This window comes from Schistocerca gregaria, chromosome 6 (assembly GCF_023897955.1).
Source record: "Schistocerca gregaria isolate iqSchGreg1 chromosome 6, iqSchGreg1.2, whole genome shotgun sequence".
NCBI lineage: Eukaryota > Metazoa > Arthropoda > Insecta > Orthoptera > Acrididae > Schistocerca > Schistocerca gregaria.
The window spans coordinates 271444432-271460764 of NC_064925.1; the positions used below are offsets into that span (position 1 = coordinate 271444432).

The 16333-nt window shown below is 41.7% G+C and overlaps 1 protein-coding gene across 1 annotated transcript in view; it reads left to right on the forward strand.

Moving 5' to 3' along the window:
* LOC126278369 (odorant receptor Or2-like) overlaps positions 1 to 16333 on the forward strand; it is a 55318-nt gene that overhangs the window by 33236 nt on the left and 5749 nt on the right. The window contains exon 4 of the mRNA XM_049978438.1: positions 10486 to 10590. Within this exon, the coding sequence (XP_049834395.1) occupies positions 10486 to 10590 (105 nt within the window). The remainder of the gene's footprint in view (positions 1 to 10485; positions 10591 to 16333) is intronic.

Sequence of the window (16333 nt, forward strand, 5' to 3'; positions counted from 1 at the left end):
GAAATTCAATTGCATCAAATTGTGTGGATAAGACCTCTTCCATTAACAGCTTTGCTTCTTCTGATGAACAATTAGCTCCTATTTTCTCTACAACATTTAAAAAAAGATTATTCAAAATGTTTTCGACTTCAGGTTTGTTGTTTGTCAAGTTCCATTCGCTTTGATGGTAATGTCGTCATTCTGTACTCTTGGTTGTCCTGTCTCCCTTATAATAATGTTCCAAATTGTTTCAATTTTGTTATCAGACATAAATTTTGTACCTAAAGTGATCTTGTTAGTCTCCTAACATTTGAATGAAAATTGGAAAATAGGAACATCAACGCTAAACGCAAGTATGTTAGACTTCTACGAGTACACTGCACATGTTACTAGTTGTTAAACTAAAATACATATATAATAGAAAAAACTTAACCTTCATCGGTGTCATGTTACTAAGTGACTGAATCAAACACTATAAAAGAAGAATGGCAGAAAAAATGGTAAAGAATGAAGTCTGCGGAAAGATATTGCTAGAAGACGGGAGTGATCGGGGAAACATGTCTTTATGCAGCCTGTCCATAAAAGAAGAGTAGAATGGCCAGAAAGATTCAGATACACATCATACATGACATACAGCAAGTGGCCTAAATATGAAGTTAAAGATATTGCCATGGATTAGAAACAAAAATAAAAGTCAGACAATTCAGAAAAAAGTAGAAACACGCATTTTCTTTTTTTCTTCTTCTTCATTTTATTCTGCTGCATTCCACGCATTTAAAATACGTATCCTGCTACTTGGTAAATCTTTAATACTTCACAAATGTATTTCTCCTTTCTTCGCTAGGGAAAAAAATTTTATTTCTTGCAGATCAAACGCTAATACTACTTTCACAACTGTATTACTATAATTTAATTCAAAAATCTTTCCTTTTGAGCTGTATCAGACCACAATGAAAACCCAGCAGTGAATGACTCTGTCGGTTTTGTTAAAAACTTATGTTATTTTCTTCTGTAATCTGCTTTTAGGCCAAGCATTATGTTATTTCAAAGAGGTTCCATCCCTTAAGTACTGTTGTGGAAAATGGGAAAAATATGAGGCCTAGGCTGCCGTTAGTTCTTATCTACAACAGAAACGTTTTCAAGTGTCGAATGTTATTAGATCTGTTAATAGATGCGAATCAGTGGTTTCTATATCTGGTTAATAATGGGTGTAAGAATAATTCATATTTTAAATTACTCAGGTTTCGCCTTCTAACAGGAACTTCCTGAGCAGTTCGATTGATTAGTTGAATAGTACATATATTTTTAATCTCTTGTGATATGGAGCCTTTTCCGCTGGTTATCCAGCTAGTCAACCCAGAGGACTGTAACAGCTCTCTTTACAAGATAAACAATGTGAAGAGTCTTTTTGGATTCCAGAAAAGGCCCCTTAGAATATTGTTTACTAAAGAAGCCAGCTTCATTAACAAAGGCGCTACGCTACAGTCTTCAGTCAAGTAGTTTGTCTGTTGGATTCCTCTTAAAATGGTTCATCATTCGTTTTTGTGTTTCCATCTAGGGTGGCTTATCAGTTTTCCTCGAAATTAATTACTAATTTACCCCACTTCTGATACACCTATGACATCAGGGATTTCAAACATCTGAACGTCCGTTATCGTACTGTGCAATGTCTCAGGTTTTTTCATCTTGCCTACAGTTTGAAATGTTCACTATGGAGATGATCTTTAAGAGAACTGAACCGTGATTTATTTTTAAAGAATGTAGTTCAGAATTTATTTTATTTACTAGCGCATCATCAATAATATTAACTCATTTAATCACACTATGTGAGTGTTGAAGTAGTTGCCAGGGAGTAACTGATGAAATCATAAGCAAATTCCCTTTCAACAAATGATAATTTATCACTTTAATGGTGCCTAAAGCATTTTTTAAACGAAACAGATTTAAAATTATAATCAGAAAGCACCCTCTAAATATAAAGTTACAATTTATTCAGAGGCAGAAAGAAACAAATTTTTGACTGTAAGAGCTTTCGGACTGAGAACTTTGCCGCTCCCATTTGACACGGCCCTAGTTACGACCGCTCACAACAACCTCTGAAAGATTACACTGGTGCAAATCTCGAGCACACCAGATCACTTTAAACTAGAAGTTTTAACAATTCACACAAGCACACAAGCACACAAACTATGCAAACTATGGAAATGGTACAAAACACTAAAATTAAAATGTTAACTTTACCACCGACGGTGCATCTTGATTTTAACTTTTAAGAAAAGGCTTATGGTGGAAGGGTGGCAACATTATATACTAAAATGATCATATGAAACGTCCCCTTAGAAAAATTGTACAAGACTGTGCTTTAACTGACACACAATATTTTTAGCGCAACGCAATCTGACTTCCAAAAGCCCTACGAAAGAATGGCCCTGACTAACATTAACCTATACGTTTCACAAATCACTTACCTCACAAAAATCTTCGTTACTGAAGCTACTGCAATACAGCGAACGCCACTACTGCCAGCTAAATAAAAGATTCAAACTACTGAAGGCACTAACTACTGATAGGCATAGTTAGCAAATGAAAGATTTTAAAACAGAACACACAATGTGTTTACCTTAATAGTCATAATATATATAGCAGTTCATGACATCCAGTCTTACAAATTTCAAAACTCCGGCATCTCTCTCCCCACGTCCACCACTGCTGGCGGCTCACCTCCAACTGCGCAACGCTACGCTCTGTTAACATCCATCCACCCACCACTACAATGGCGAGTATTACAACAATGTCAACCAGCCACTGACTGCACACAGCACAGCCAGTGATTTTCATACGGAGCGCTACGTGGCGTTACCAATAAGAAGACCTAAACAGCCTACTTACACTTTGCCACCGACGGTGCATCTTGATTTTAACTTTTAAGAAAAGGCTTATGGTTGAAGGGTGGCAACATTATATACTAAAATGATCATTTAAATAAAAGCCCATGAAATGCAATCTTATATAAAATTATGCAAGGTTGGCCAAACAAGTTAACATGCTCTACAGTACACAGATACCGCCTCCCAAGATGATAGGCAAGATCAAAACATATTTCAGGAATTAGGCCGTTACACTCTAAGCAATAAATTCGTTAGCACATCGAATCCGACAAACATGACAGAGGTAGCTACTAACGTACGGCAGATTGAGAAGGAGATTACCGAACGACCCGAACCGCAGTTTGCTCTAACCCACCCCTACTCCACAAGGGATAAACGGACCTCCCAATTCATAAATAACCACCTTCCTGCGGGTGGGCAATCGGAAAAGAATGGTCGGACGACCCCAAAACAAAGCGGTTGGTGACCTCACCAAGAAAACAAGTAGAATTTAACAAGTATATGAAACAACATATCACCAAGCACTTAACTTCTAATAACCTGCGATATCTGGAGAAGACCTGGCGCAGCACCCCCAAATCGCTCTCCCGAACCGTCCGCTGCCAGCCGCTTCAACGGACGCAGGATGGCGCGCCAATCTCCCTTCTCACGGCGTCGCAGCTCTCACCGGCCAGACCGATGTCGTTGGTTGACTCCAGTTGCTCTCGTGTCGACCACTACCCCTCGCTATAAGGCGCGGCCCACTAGACTCACGTGGCCGCCAATGACCATTGCCTGAGCAACTCGAGCAGACTGGCGGCCTATCGCGCAGACTCGGATGCAGGAACCAAGCCCTGACCGGGCGACCACTCGTTGACTTCTCGTACTGGCGGAGTGGAAAGACTCTCATTTATACGACTTTAGAGATTGATCCGAACGAAAGACATACTAGCACTCTGGACGACAGACAGACACTAACTGCCTCACAAATTCGGACGAGAGACAGACCCAAACTGCCCCACTGGCAAGCTAATAGCGCCCCTTAAATGCAAGTAGACAGGCAACATTTCCCCTTACCCACCAGAGGGAGACACCAAAGCTGCGATTGCCACAGCGCCGCCACCGCCACCGCCAGAAACGGAGAACTACTGCTTCACACTACGCGCTGCGGCGCGCTCTTCAAAACAGCAATTTTCACCACGGCTCAAGAATAAAGGCTATTTTCAATTCATCAATCCATTTCTTTTCTAAGGTTTGGAAACAGAGGAACAGCCACCTCCTGGGCCTTTGGTAATTCCAGATTTCAGTTGGCAATAGCTAACTCGAAATTAGGAATTTACGTACTGCACGGCATTCCATATTATAAGTCTGAACGGAATATGAGCAAGATGAATGCGCTGAAAAGTTACGTAAACAGTAGTATGTGAACCCTTCACTTACGTTATTTGGCAACATAAAATAATCTAAACAATAACTGCTGTTGGTCGAGAAATTCGTAGTTAATTCATGTAAATAAACTACTCTATAGTCTTAGTATGTTACAAAATCAGTCTGCTTTCCAAAGAAGGATTTGCTTCCCTCTCCATATATCGTATCTCTGTTAGGCTTTTCTAAGAAATAACATGTCTCTCTCACCATCGAAGTTTGTTTACGTACGTCTCTTTCTCTTCGTAATGCGTATTCTGGTTTGTGTGGGCCAGAATACATGTATATTCTGCCGGCCGGAGTGGCCGTGCGGTTCTGGGCGCTACAATCTGGAGCCGAGCGACCTCTCCGGTCGCAAGTTCGAATCCTGCCTCGGGCATGGATGTGTGTGACGTCCTTAGATTAGTTAGGTTTAATTAGTTCTAGGCTAGGGGACTGATGACCTCAGAAGTTAAGTCTCATAGTGCTCAGAGCCATTCGAGCCATTTAGATGTACACTCTACGTTCCTACAATGTTGGCGCCGCCATGTAAGACGCACCAAACTTCAGCAGACGACTGTTGCTTTTTGCCCTTAATTTTTGTCATGTGTACGCAATAGTTATATTAAATAGTAAATGTTACAGTGCTTTCACGGGTAACACAGTACCAGTGAAGCATATTCAGTTTTCTTCTGCCTTTGCGTGCATATTTGATCCAGTAATGCGACACATTTGGTCTCGTTAACGTGACTTTGTATCCGTTGTACGTTTAGAATAACCAAGGACAGAAGCATGTGATGTGAAAAGCCCGGTTTTTCGTAATCCTGTACTTCATTTTCCTTCATAAAGACTGACGAAACTGCTGTGTGGTCTATGACACTTATTGAATGTGCTAACAACATATTGTGGTGTTTTCAATCCTTCCTTCTCAAAGTGTTCATCCTGAGAGCTTTTCGAGTTGGACTGACAGAAAGTCTTGGTAGACAAAAATACTTCCACCAGAAGTAAGTGTCTGGGGCAACCGACATGGTGAACGTCGGCTTCGTGTTGTGACGGCATGACAACTCCCCTCTCATACTTACATACTCTTTCCACTTATTGTCATCTGTGGCGTTGCTTCACCCAAATGCACCACGATGTATGAGGAAAAAAGAGATTTTATGATATATTTAAGAGTTATGCTTGAGTCGAAGTTTACTACCTGTTGCTTAATGGATTTTCTCAGACTGGTTGTGTAGCGATATTGAGATATCGTAATGTCGCTTACTCTAAGAGAATTACGATGAATGAAGTCGTTACGGTGAAACCATTCAAGGAAAATAATTCATACTTCCCACTGAATTATTGGATTTACTACTCCGCGCGGGGTAGTCGAGCAGTGTCAGGCGCCTTGCCACGGTTCGCGCGGTTCACAGATTGGAGGTTCGACTCCTCCCTTGGGCATGGGTGTATGTGTTGTCCTCAGCGTAAGTTAGTATAAATTAGATTAAGTAGTGTGTACGCTTAGGGACCGACGACCTCAGCAGTTTGGTCCCATAAGACCTTACCACAAATTTCCTAATTTCCTTTTCACTAATTTTCCTTCAGTTATAATGGTTCAAATGGCTCTCAGCACAAGGGTACTTAACATCTGAGGTCATCAGTCCCCTAGAACTTACAACTACTTAAACCTAACTAACCTAAGGACATCACACACATCCATGCCCGAGGCAGGATTCGAACCTGCGATCGTAGCGGTCCCACGTTTCCAGACTGAAGCGCCTAGAACCGCTCGGCCACAAAGGCCGGCTACTTCAGTTATAATTGCTGTGGTTCGTGTTTGTTTGCCAACTCATGGTCAAGTACAACAAAGCCCGGAAACTCCTGCCTTGTTATAAACATTTTCATTCACTAAGCAGAAATACAAATATACAAATCGCTGACCACTAGCTATCCGAATGTATCGTGTGCGATACACGTCCAGCCACAGATCTGCTCTCGCTTGTATGATTAAATTTGTTAACAGATCTATTTTTGCAGATTTGAAACAATACTTACTTAGACTGTTTGCGGTCCGATCATACTTACTATTACTTAAGATAAAAAACCTTTTTGTATATGTACAAGCACTGTCTGTTGTGTAGCCAAATGTTTATCCTAGTTAGGTAATCCACGCTCTTCTTGATTTTCTAATATCTCCATTCCCTTTTCTTCACTTTTGTTGAGCCTTACCTTCTTTTTCTGTTTCGTAGGCCATACATCTGGTTCAAATTTTGATTCCTGTCACACTCATGCGATGATTAAAATTAGTTTGTCCATCATATCTTTGACACAGATGGTACATACTCGGAACAATAGTTGGTTATGCCAATGTGATAATCAGCATCTATTTATTCTTTTTTAATTATTATTGTTATTATACGGGGTGTTTCAAACAGAAATTTCATATGTTTATTAAACTTTAAGACACACGAATATGAAATTTTACTCACATGCTTACGAACCTCCCAAGTTCAGATTACAGGTGTTCAATATGTCCTCCATCAACGACACGAACAATATCACATTGATACTGAAATTGCTCCCATACTCGGACAAGCATGTCCTTCATCACTAATGTTATGGCAGTACCGATCCGGTTCCTCAACTCTTCCAAGTTCTGTGGGAGTGGCGGTACATAAACATTGTCTTTAATGAAACAACACAAGAAGAAGTCAGATGGTTGTAATGTCTCTTGCAGCGGTCTCTCAGCGATATTTTCAGAAATTTTATAAATTATATAACTCAGTACATATCTCGAAATATCTCTTCTTATCTTACCGATTATCAGTTCCAAGTAGTTTCATGCCCAATTATTCCTTGGAGAGTCCATTTACTCCATGGAATAGCTTCTGTGCTATCTATGTTTTCTCTTATTAAAATAAGGAAGGAAATATTGCCGATTAGTCGTGAAAGAAGGAGGATGTATATGTATGTATTGTTGAGCTAGTCACCATCTTGATGAGATTCTATATGAGAAGGAATTTAATACATGAACTAAAGTAAATGTGTTCGCGTATTATTTAACTGATTATTATTGACAGTGTCTGCTTACTACGCTGTGTTGCACGGCATCGGTGGGGAACGTCTGATATACACTGGACGAACCTGCCGTTTGTATGCTCAAGATATCCAGTTACTTCAAATAAGTAGGCTAACGCGGTCTTACCAGCAGATCTCCGGTCTTCCCCATATGATCACCGAAAGTTAATAATTACTACAAATGTTTCCAGGAGATCGACTGAAAATTTTCGTCGCACCGAGACTTCGAAATTGCTTCACTGCCTTATGGAATTAAAGTTAAGTTGAATTTAATGAGGACAGAACAGTATTGAACTGTGTCCATGTGATAAGTCTGCTTTGTGAATGAAAATTCCCTTAACATACACATGTTTTTACTATCCTGCCTAGTGAAGCCAAATCAAGCCGGTGTGAGAGAGGTTTTCAAATTTTAGATTCCATTAAAAATATTAAAAGGTGTCAAATCCGGTGACCATGGAGCCCTACTGAGAAATGCTAAGCCGCCAGCTCCTTGACCAATGGAACAGTTCGGTAGAGTTTCATTCAGATATTCACGCACTTGGTGACTCCATTGACGGGGTGCCCCGTCTTGCTAAAAAATGAAGTTGTCTTCGTGCAGCCTCGGAAACAACTACTTTTGTAACATAGCGAGATACTGCTGACCGTTAACCGTGTTTCCATGAAAGAAGAATGGACTGTGAAAAGATGATCGGGATAACGTACAAAACACATTGACTTTGGGCGAATTTCGTATCTGTTCAATGCTGCATGTGGGTTCTGTAGGCCCCAAATTCGACCATTGTGTTTGTTTACCTGACCCCTAACATGAAAAATTGCTTTATCACTGAACACGATGTGTTGTGCTAAAGTGTTATCATTGTCAATAGCATAAATAATCTACTTACAAAGTGCCACACGATTGCGTTTGTCATCAGGACACAGAGCTTGTAAGAGCTGTAACTTGTACGGCTTCATAACCAACCGACGTCTCAAACCATGCTGAATTTTTTTGTAGGTAGTTATATCTCCCGACTGGCACGACGAGTTGATTTTTGAAGGACTACGATGGAAAGCAGTTTAAATTCGTGCAACATTTTCTTCAGGAACATGTGAGGGGCCAGGACTCTTTCCTTTACATACACATCCTGTATCGAGAAACTATCGAGACCATCTGCGAATTTTCTACACATTCGGAGGATTAAGTTGGTGCCTCAACCTGAAACGTCTTTGCACTGTAATCACGGAATTGCACTTCGCAAACTTGAGAACACAAAATGATTTCTGCGGCGGAGTAGCCATTTTAAACATGTGACGGTAACGAAGCAAATCCGAAGGCAACTTACGTCTAGCGGCTATTAATACACTCCTGGAAATTGAAATAGGAACACCGTGAATTCATTGTCCCAGGAAGGGGAAACTTTATTGACACATTCCTGGGGTCAGATACATCACATGATCACACTGACAGAACCACAGGCAAATAGACACAGGCAACAGAGCATGCACAATGTCGGCACTAGTACAGTGTATATCCACCTTTCGCAGCAATGCAGGCTGCTATTCTCCCATGGAGACGATCGTAGAGATGCTGGATGTAGTCCTGTGGAACGGCTTGCCATGCCATTTCCACCTGGCGCCTCAGTTGGACCAGCGTTCGTGCTGGACGTGCAAACCGCGTGAGACGACGCTTCATCCAGTCCCAAACATGCTCAATGAGGGACAGATCCGGAGATCTTGCTGGCCAGGGTAGTTGACTTACACCTTCTAGAGCACGTTGGGTGGCAAGGGATACATGCGGACGTGCATTGTCCTGTTGGAACAGCAAGTTACCTTGCCGGTCTAGGAATGGTAGAACGATGGGTTCGATGACGGTTTGGATGTACCGTGCACTATTCAGTGTCCCCTCGACGATCACCAGAGGTGTACGGCCAGTGTAGGAGATCGCTCCCCACACCATGACGCCATGTGTTGGCCCTGTGTGCCTTGGTCGTATGCAGTCCTGATTGTGGCGCTCATCTGCACGGCGCCAAACACGCATACGACCATCATTGGCACCAAGGCAGAAGCGACTCTCATCGCTGAAGACGACAGGTCTCCACTCGTCCCTCCATTCACGCCTGCCGCGACACCACTGGAGGCGGGCTGCACGATGTTGGGGCGTGAGCGGAAGACAGCCTAACGGTGTGCGGGACCGTAGCCCAGCTTCATGGAGACAGTTGCGAATGGTCCTCGCCAATACCCCAGGAGCAACAGTGTCCCTAATTTCCTGTAAAGTGGCGGTGCGGTCCCCTACGGCACTGCGTAGGATCCTACGGTCTTGGCGTGCATCCGTGCGTCGCTGCGGTCCGGTCCCAGGTCGACGGCACGTGCACCTTCCGCCGACCACTGGCGACAACATCGACGTACTGTGGAGACCTCACGCCCCACGTGTTGAGCAATTCGGCGGTACGTCCACCCGGCCTCCCGCATGCCCACTATACGCCCTCGCACAAAGTCCGTCAACTGCACATACGGTTCACGTCCACGCTGTCGCGGCATGCTACCAGTGTTAAAGACTGCGATGGAGCTCCGTATGCCACGGCAAACTGGCTGACACTGACGGCGGCGGTGCACAAATGCTGCGCAGCTAGCGCCATTCGACGGCCAACACCGCGGTTCTTGGTGTGTCCGCTGTGCCGTGCGCGTGATAATTGCTTGTACAGCCCTCTCGCAGTGTCCGGAGCAAGTATTGTGGGTCTGACACACCGGTGTTTTTCCATTTCCAGGAGTGTATAAACTAGGCTACATTTTCGTTTCTCCAAAGCCGAGCCGAGGCACAGCGATTGATAGTTTGGACAAGATAATACTTAGTAATACATATATTATTTATTCACGTTCTCGTTATTTTAACTGTAAGCATTTCCCTTTTGTTTTGCTAGCGCAGTATTTCAAACTTGAATTTCACTTGCTAAGGAGTTTTTCAAGATGGATGCATACTGAGATAAAATAAAAGATCAGATAGGGAACTGCCATCAACAAACATAAATTTAACTCTGTAATTCGATGGCAACTCAAAATGACGAGTTTGTTCTTGTGTACAGAAACTGTACCCTGCTAACTGGACTCTTCAGGCCGAAGCAACTTTTGTAGTAGCGATAACATGTCACAGATAGTCTTTGTTTATATTTCTTATGTTTTAACACCAGCTATTTTACAGACTGCAAACGGTCTACGACAGGTTGGGAAGTCTGGCTGCTACTTGTACGCGATGCTTACGGAGCTCTTTGTTTACTGCTGGTTTGGAGATGACCTCATTACAGAAGTAAGTCTTTTATTGAGGAACATTTGGCTTGCAAGAACACACGGTTTTTACTTAAACAGCAATACCTGTTTCAGTATAGATTTCATTTCTCAGTGGCAGGTAATCCTAAAATGCATGAAAATGTATATTTTTTAGTTTTAGCCATCCAGTTTCGTGTGTAACATGTGAATGCACTTGAGTTTTAAAAACATAAATTCATCATTGGTTATGTATGTTCATAAAAATAAACTACAAATATTTTGCCCTGATCGATAGGACAAACCTAGTCTTAGTTCTCATAAAGTTGAATGATTTTTCTGAAAAACTGTACAATAGAGAATTTGTTATATACATTCAACAGACTAGAGTTTTCAAATAACTAACAAGTTTGCTGCCGGGTGACGTCGTCGACCACAGCCGATATTTCGACAGGAGCACACCCTGCCATTCTCAAGGCACAAATGCAAGGAGGAAGAAATGTGCAACGAAATCTAATACCTCTGTTCACAGAGGGGAAACAAGGAAGATACAGCACACAGAACAAATGTCAACACAAACAAAGATAACCAACATCAGAAATATCGATGGTGACTATTAATCCACAGGTGAGGTTGCACTAATTCTGTCCCTCTGTTTTTTGATGAGAGACGGAGCTGGATTCCAAGCAGCCTTTAAACAAAATCCACCATCTCTTTTAATAAGGTTGCTTGATAGTTTGATTTCAACAGCTTCCTTAATAACAATAAGAATGAATGCCTTCCCTTCCTTGATGGGTTGGTCAAAAGGAAGACGGATGGTACGTTGGGACATTCTGTTTATAGGAAGCCTACTCACACTGACTTGAGTCTGCGAGCTGATAGTTGTCACCATCCAGCTCAGCGTGAAGGAGTAATTGGTACCTTGGTTCACAGGGCCATGTTATCTCAGACCCTGAAAGTTTGGTAGCTGAGCTGTCACATCTCGAAATCACCTTTCGTCAGAATGATTACAGCAAGAGGCAGATCAAACGTGCGTTGGGCTATCAGACTTCTGTGCAACGGGTGAGTGACGGAAGTGGCACCTAAGTCTACGTCCTTTTTGCCTTACGCTGGAAGCATTTCGAACACGACTGGCTGTATTTTGCGGAAATATGATGTGAAATGTGTTTTTCGACCGCCTTCTAGGATTAAGGCCCTTAAGGCGACCGTAAAAGATGATCTTGGTTTGCGTAAGGCTGGGGGTCTATCGTATTCCTTGCAATTGTGGGTTGTCATATATTTGTCAGACAATCAGGACTGTGGAAGACCGGTGTATTGAACATAAGCTTCACACACGCTTCCAACAGCCGAGCAAATCCGCTATTGTAGAACATTACCTTGACACCGGTCATCCTATGGAATACAACAACACGGAGATTCTGGTTTGCACGTCGAGCTTTTCGTATAGTGTTATTAAGGAAGCTGTTGAAATCAAACTATCAAGCAGCCTTATTAAAATAGATGGTGGATTTTGTTTAAATGCTGCTTGGAATCCGGCTGTGTCTCTCATCAAAAAACAGAGGGACATAATTAGTGCTACCTCACCTGTTGCTTAATAGTCACCATCGATATTTCTGATGTTGGTTATCTTTGTTTGTGTTGACATTTGTTCTGTGTGTGGTATCTTCCTTGTTTCTCCTCTGTGAACTGAGGTATTAGATTTACTTGCACATTTCTTTCTCTTTGCATTTGTGCCTTGAGAATGGCAGGGTGTGCTCCTGTGGAAATATCGGCGGTGGTCGATGACGTTACCCGGCAGCAAACTTGTTAGTTATTTGAACATTCAATTCGCCGGGAAAAGTTAAGGTCTGAGACTAGAGTTTGCTACCGCACAGACGTGCTGGTGCTAGACCTCAGACTATGGGTCACTGGATTATGCAACATTGTTCAGAGAAAAATGCCACAATCTTTTTAGCATGTAGTAGGGATTAAAGAGTATATAACGAACCGATGAAGCCGGACCACGGACTCTGATGAAATTAATCTCATCATAGCTGATCAGTAATTTCTTTTATTTATTTTCACTTTTGAAGTAGGCAATTTCAATACGCTTGTCAGAGTGATGGGGACCGCTGGACTTACGTTAATCTTTTCCACTTAATGTTACTTACGACAAACAGTGTGATGTTGCAAAGGTCATTTTTTGTACAACTGTTGACGTCTAAATTTAATTTTTAATTACCTAATATAGATATTAAACTATATACTTATGTTTCTGGAAGGGCTCATCAAATGTATAAAAGAAGTTTTCCGAATAAATTATAAGTTCTTTGTATAGTCATCAGTCTCCATATTGATATGATGATGACCTCCTCGAATTCATCTCCCGGGCTAATATCTTCATCTCAGAATAGCTCTTCCAACCAACGTCCCAACGTGTTCAAGTATTTCTTGGATTTATTCCAATCTCTGTCTTCCTTTCAGCTCTTACTCTCTACAGGTACCTCTAGTATCACGGAAGTTGTCGTAAGATCTATGTCGTCACCCTCTGCCTTCTTCTTGTCTCCCTTTATTCGCCGATTCTGTGGAGAATATCCTTATTCATAACCTCATCAGATCATCTAATTTTCAACATTCTTCTTCAGATGCTTCGATTCTCTTCTCTTCTGTCTGATTCGGTACCATATAACGCTGTGCTCCAAACGACGTTCTCTGCAATTTCATCCTCAAATAAAGGCCTGTGTTTGATACCGGTAGATTTATTTTACCCAGGAATGATCTCTTGACATGTGATAGTTCGCTTTTTATGCTCTCTTTGATTCGTCCGTCGTGGGTTATTTTACTTCCAACGTAATAGAATTGCTTAACTTCGTTTACATCATGATCGCCAGTTTTGTTATTAAGCTCTCGTTATTCCCATTTCTGCTACTTCTCATTACCTGCGTCTTTCTTCGGTTTACTCTCAGTCCATATTCCGTACTCATTCGATTGTTCATTCCATTCATCAGATCCAGTAATTCTTCTTCACTTTCACCTAGAAACGCAATGCGATCAGCGACTCTTGATATCCTTTCTCTCGGGATTTTAATCGCACTCTAGAATCTTTCTTTTATTTCTGTCATTGTTTTTTCTGTGTGTAGATTGAACAGTAGAGGCGACAGACTTCAGCCTTCTCTTAACATTATTTTTAATCCGAGCACACCGTTCTTGGTCTAACAATCTTACCGTACCATGTGGGTATTTTATGTATTGTATATTAGCCGTCCGTCTCCATAACTTATACCGTTTTTTATCAGAATTACGATCAACCTCCAACGTTTCACGTTGTCGAACTCTTTTCTCAGGTCAACAGATCCTGTCAACGCGTATTTATTATTCTTCAGTCTTGCTGCCATGATCACTGTCCCCCACGACTAAATAACACTATAAACTTCCTTAATATACAGAATTACAAACTCAGTATCATGATATAGATATAGGAAGTCATCAAAATGATTCTGTTTGAGGGCGTTGATGCATCTTATATGCAAAGTACTGCGAGTTCTATGCAGGTGTATAAGCACCAATATGTAGACAAGGATTATTATGACACTCGTGTCTTTCCGAAGTGCGTGTGGTAAATACGGTAACTTTAACTGTGGTGGCGTTATTACCAAATGTGTGCTGTAATTCTTTCCGTTGCCGTCGAGGGACAAACACCGGTAGACATCCACCGGAGAATAAAGAATGTGTATCGGGCAGCATATCGGTCGGAAACGTACGTTATAGAATGGTGCACCAAGTTCGGTGCTGATCACAATTCGATACAAGCCGCTGGTCGATCTGGGAGGCTAAACTCATCCATTACAGACAACAACAGGCGGTAGGTTGGTGATAACGGTTTGGGTGGACCAACACATAACAATTCCTGTGCTAGCAAAGGATCTCGACATCAGTTTCAGCAGCATGCAACACATTATACGGCAGGGCTTAGGTTTCTGTAAGATCTGCAGCCACTGGACACCCCGGACTCTGAATGCTAAACAAATAGTAAACCCGGTGATTGTTCGCATGCAGAACCTCATTCATTCCAGTGTTCAAGGCAACAATTTACTATAGTGCGTTTTTGCAGCTAATTTAAGATGGTGCCATCACTGCTAAATGTAATGGTAAACGTCGACGAAGCAGTGGTATCAAAGTCCAAGAGACATCCACTTTCTGGAAAAGTGATGTTCATCCCATTCTTTATTTGCAGTGGACAGTTACGTGTTGATATCAAGGGTAGCTGGTGCCTCCATCGCTGGCGACTGGCACTGTACAACGTTGGAGAATTACGGCTTGCAGTTAAGGCGAAACATTCATAAAAACAGCGGCGTTGTGTGCTGCTACTTCATCAGAATACACATTCTCATTTTGCAACTGTCGAAACGCAGAAGTTACGCTAAGTCAAGTGCGATCCACGCTATAGTCGTGATCTCTCCTCATACGATTATCATGCCTGCAGTCCATTAAAGTTGACCTAGATGGGTGAACGGCTCTTTTCGGACGGGGAAGTGCAGCGGTAGTAACGCACTTCTCCACACAAAGACACACGATATTTTACCGAACGGTTATCTTCAACCTGGTTCGTCATTGAGATGAGTGTTTCAGTGCGGTTTTACCTGATTAACATACCGAATCTGCACTGTATGCCCTTCGAATGGAAACTTTTTGAGTGCCCCTTATAATTTCCCACTCTTAACTTTATGCCTGTGATGCCAGCTGAACAGTTGTCGTCTCGTCTGGTTTGCTGCCTAATCTGATAAGAGAAACCCTATCACTGAATTGTTCACAGGTATTCATTTTCTATTTATAATGAATGCCACAAAAGATGTATCATTTTCTGTTGCTGTTGATATTATTGAACATTCGTCTGAGCATATGCACTTATATTACTTTCATTTCATTTACTGACATCCAACTAAGCTTCTGCATTTACCTTTCACAACATTGTAGGTCTGACGTCTGATATTCCACGCTCCGACTAGGAGCCTGTTATAATTTCGTTGGTAATTTCATCGTATGTTATGCTTACCTACTCCTTGGCAGTCCCTCACGGAGATCCGAATGGGGACCTAATCCCTCTTTTACAAACAGAGGTATCATCATGAAACTTTTTCAGTTACAGGCGACATGATCTGTATGTACACATTGTTTGTCGTTAATTAAGTGGTTTCCATTGCCTTCAGCATCCTCATGTCGTTGACCGTAGCTGTTTCTTTTGTCTTCTGCGGTAGTTTCCAACCTCAAAAGGGAGAGAGTGCCGTAAACGTCTCCCTCTTACTCCCTCCTCTCTGACAAGTCCATTGGCAGAGCGATGGAGACTGCTAACGCAGGAAGTCTTTGGCCGCCATTGATTACTTTCTTTTTAAATTCAAACAGTGCTTATTCTGTCCGTTGACCTAGAACGTTCCAATTACTACTCAAAGACGCTGCCTTTCAAATACGACTCGTAGAAATTTCCTAGGAAATTAAACTGGCGCATCCAGGAAATTTATTTATATAGACGAATTTTTAGCCTTTCTGTTTAATACTTAGCGACCATATATTAGTTCAGTACTGATTACAGAAAATGACGTTTCCGTTGTGTAATTCTACTTACAAATTATTCTGTTTCCCTCACATTAGAATGTATTAATCACAATGATTTTATTTAGACAGAAATGTATTCTAAAACTTTGGTTAGTTGCCAAAGAAATTATTCACTTGATTACAAAGTTTAATTTCTTGTAACCCATGTACGATTTTAATTACATAGTTTCATTCAGTGACTAACTCTTTCGAAAATG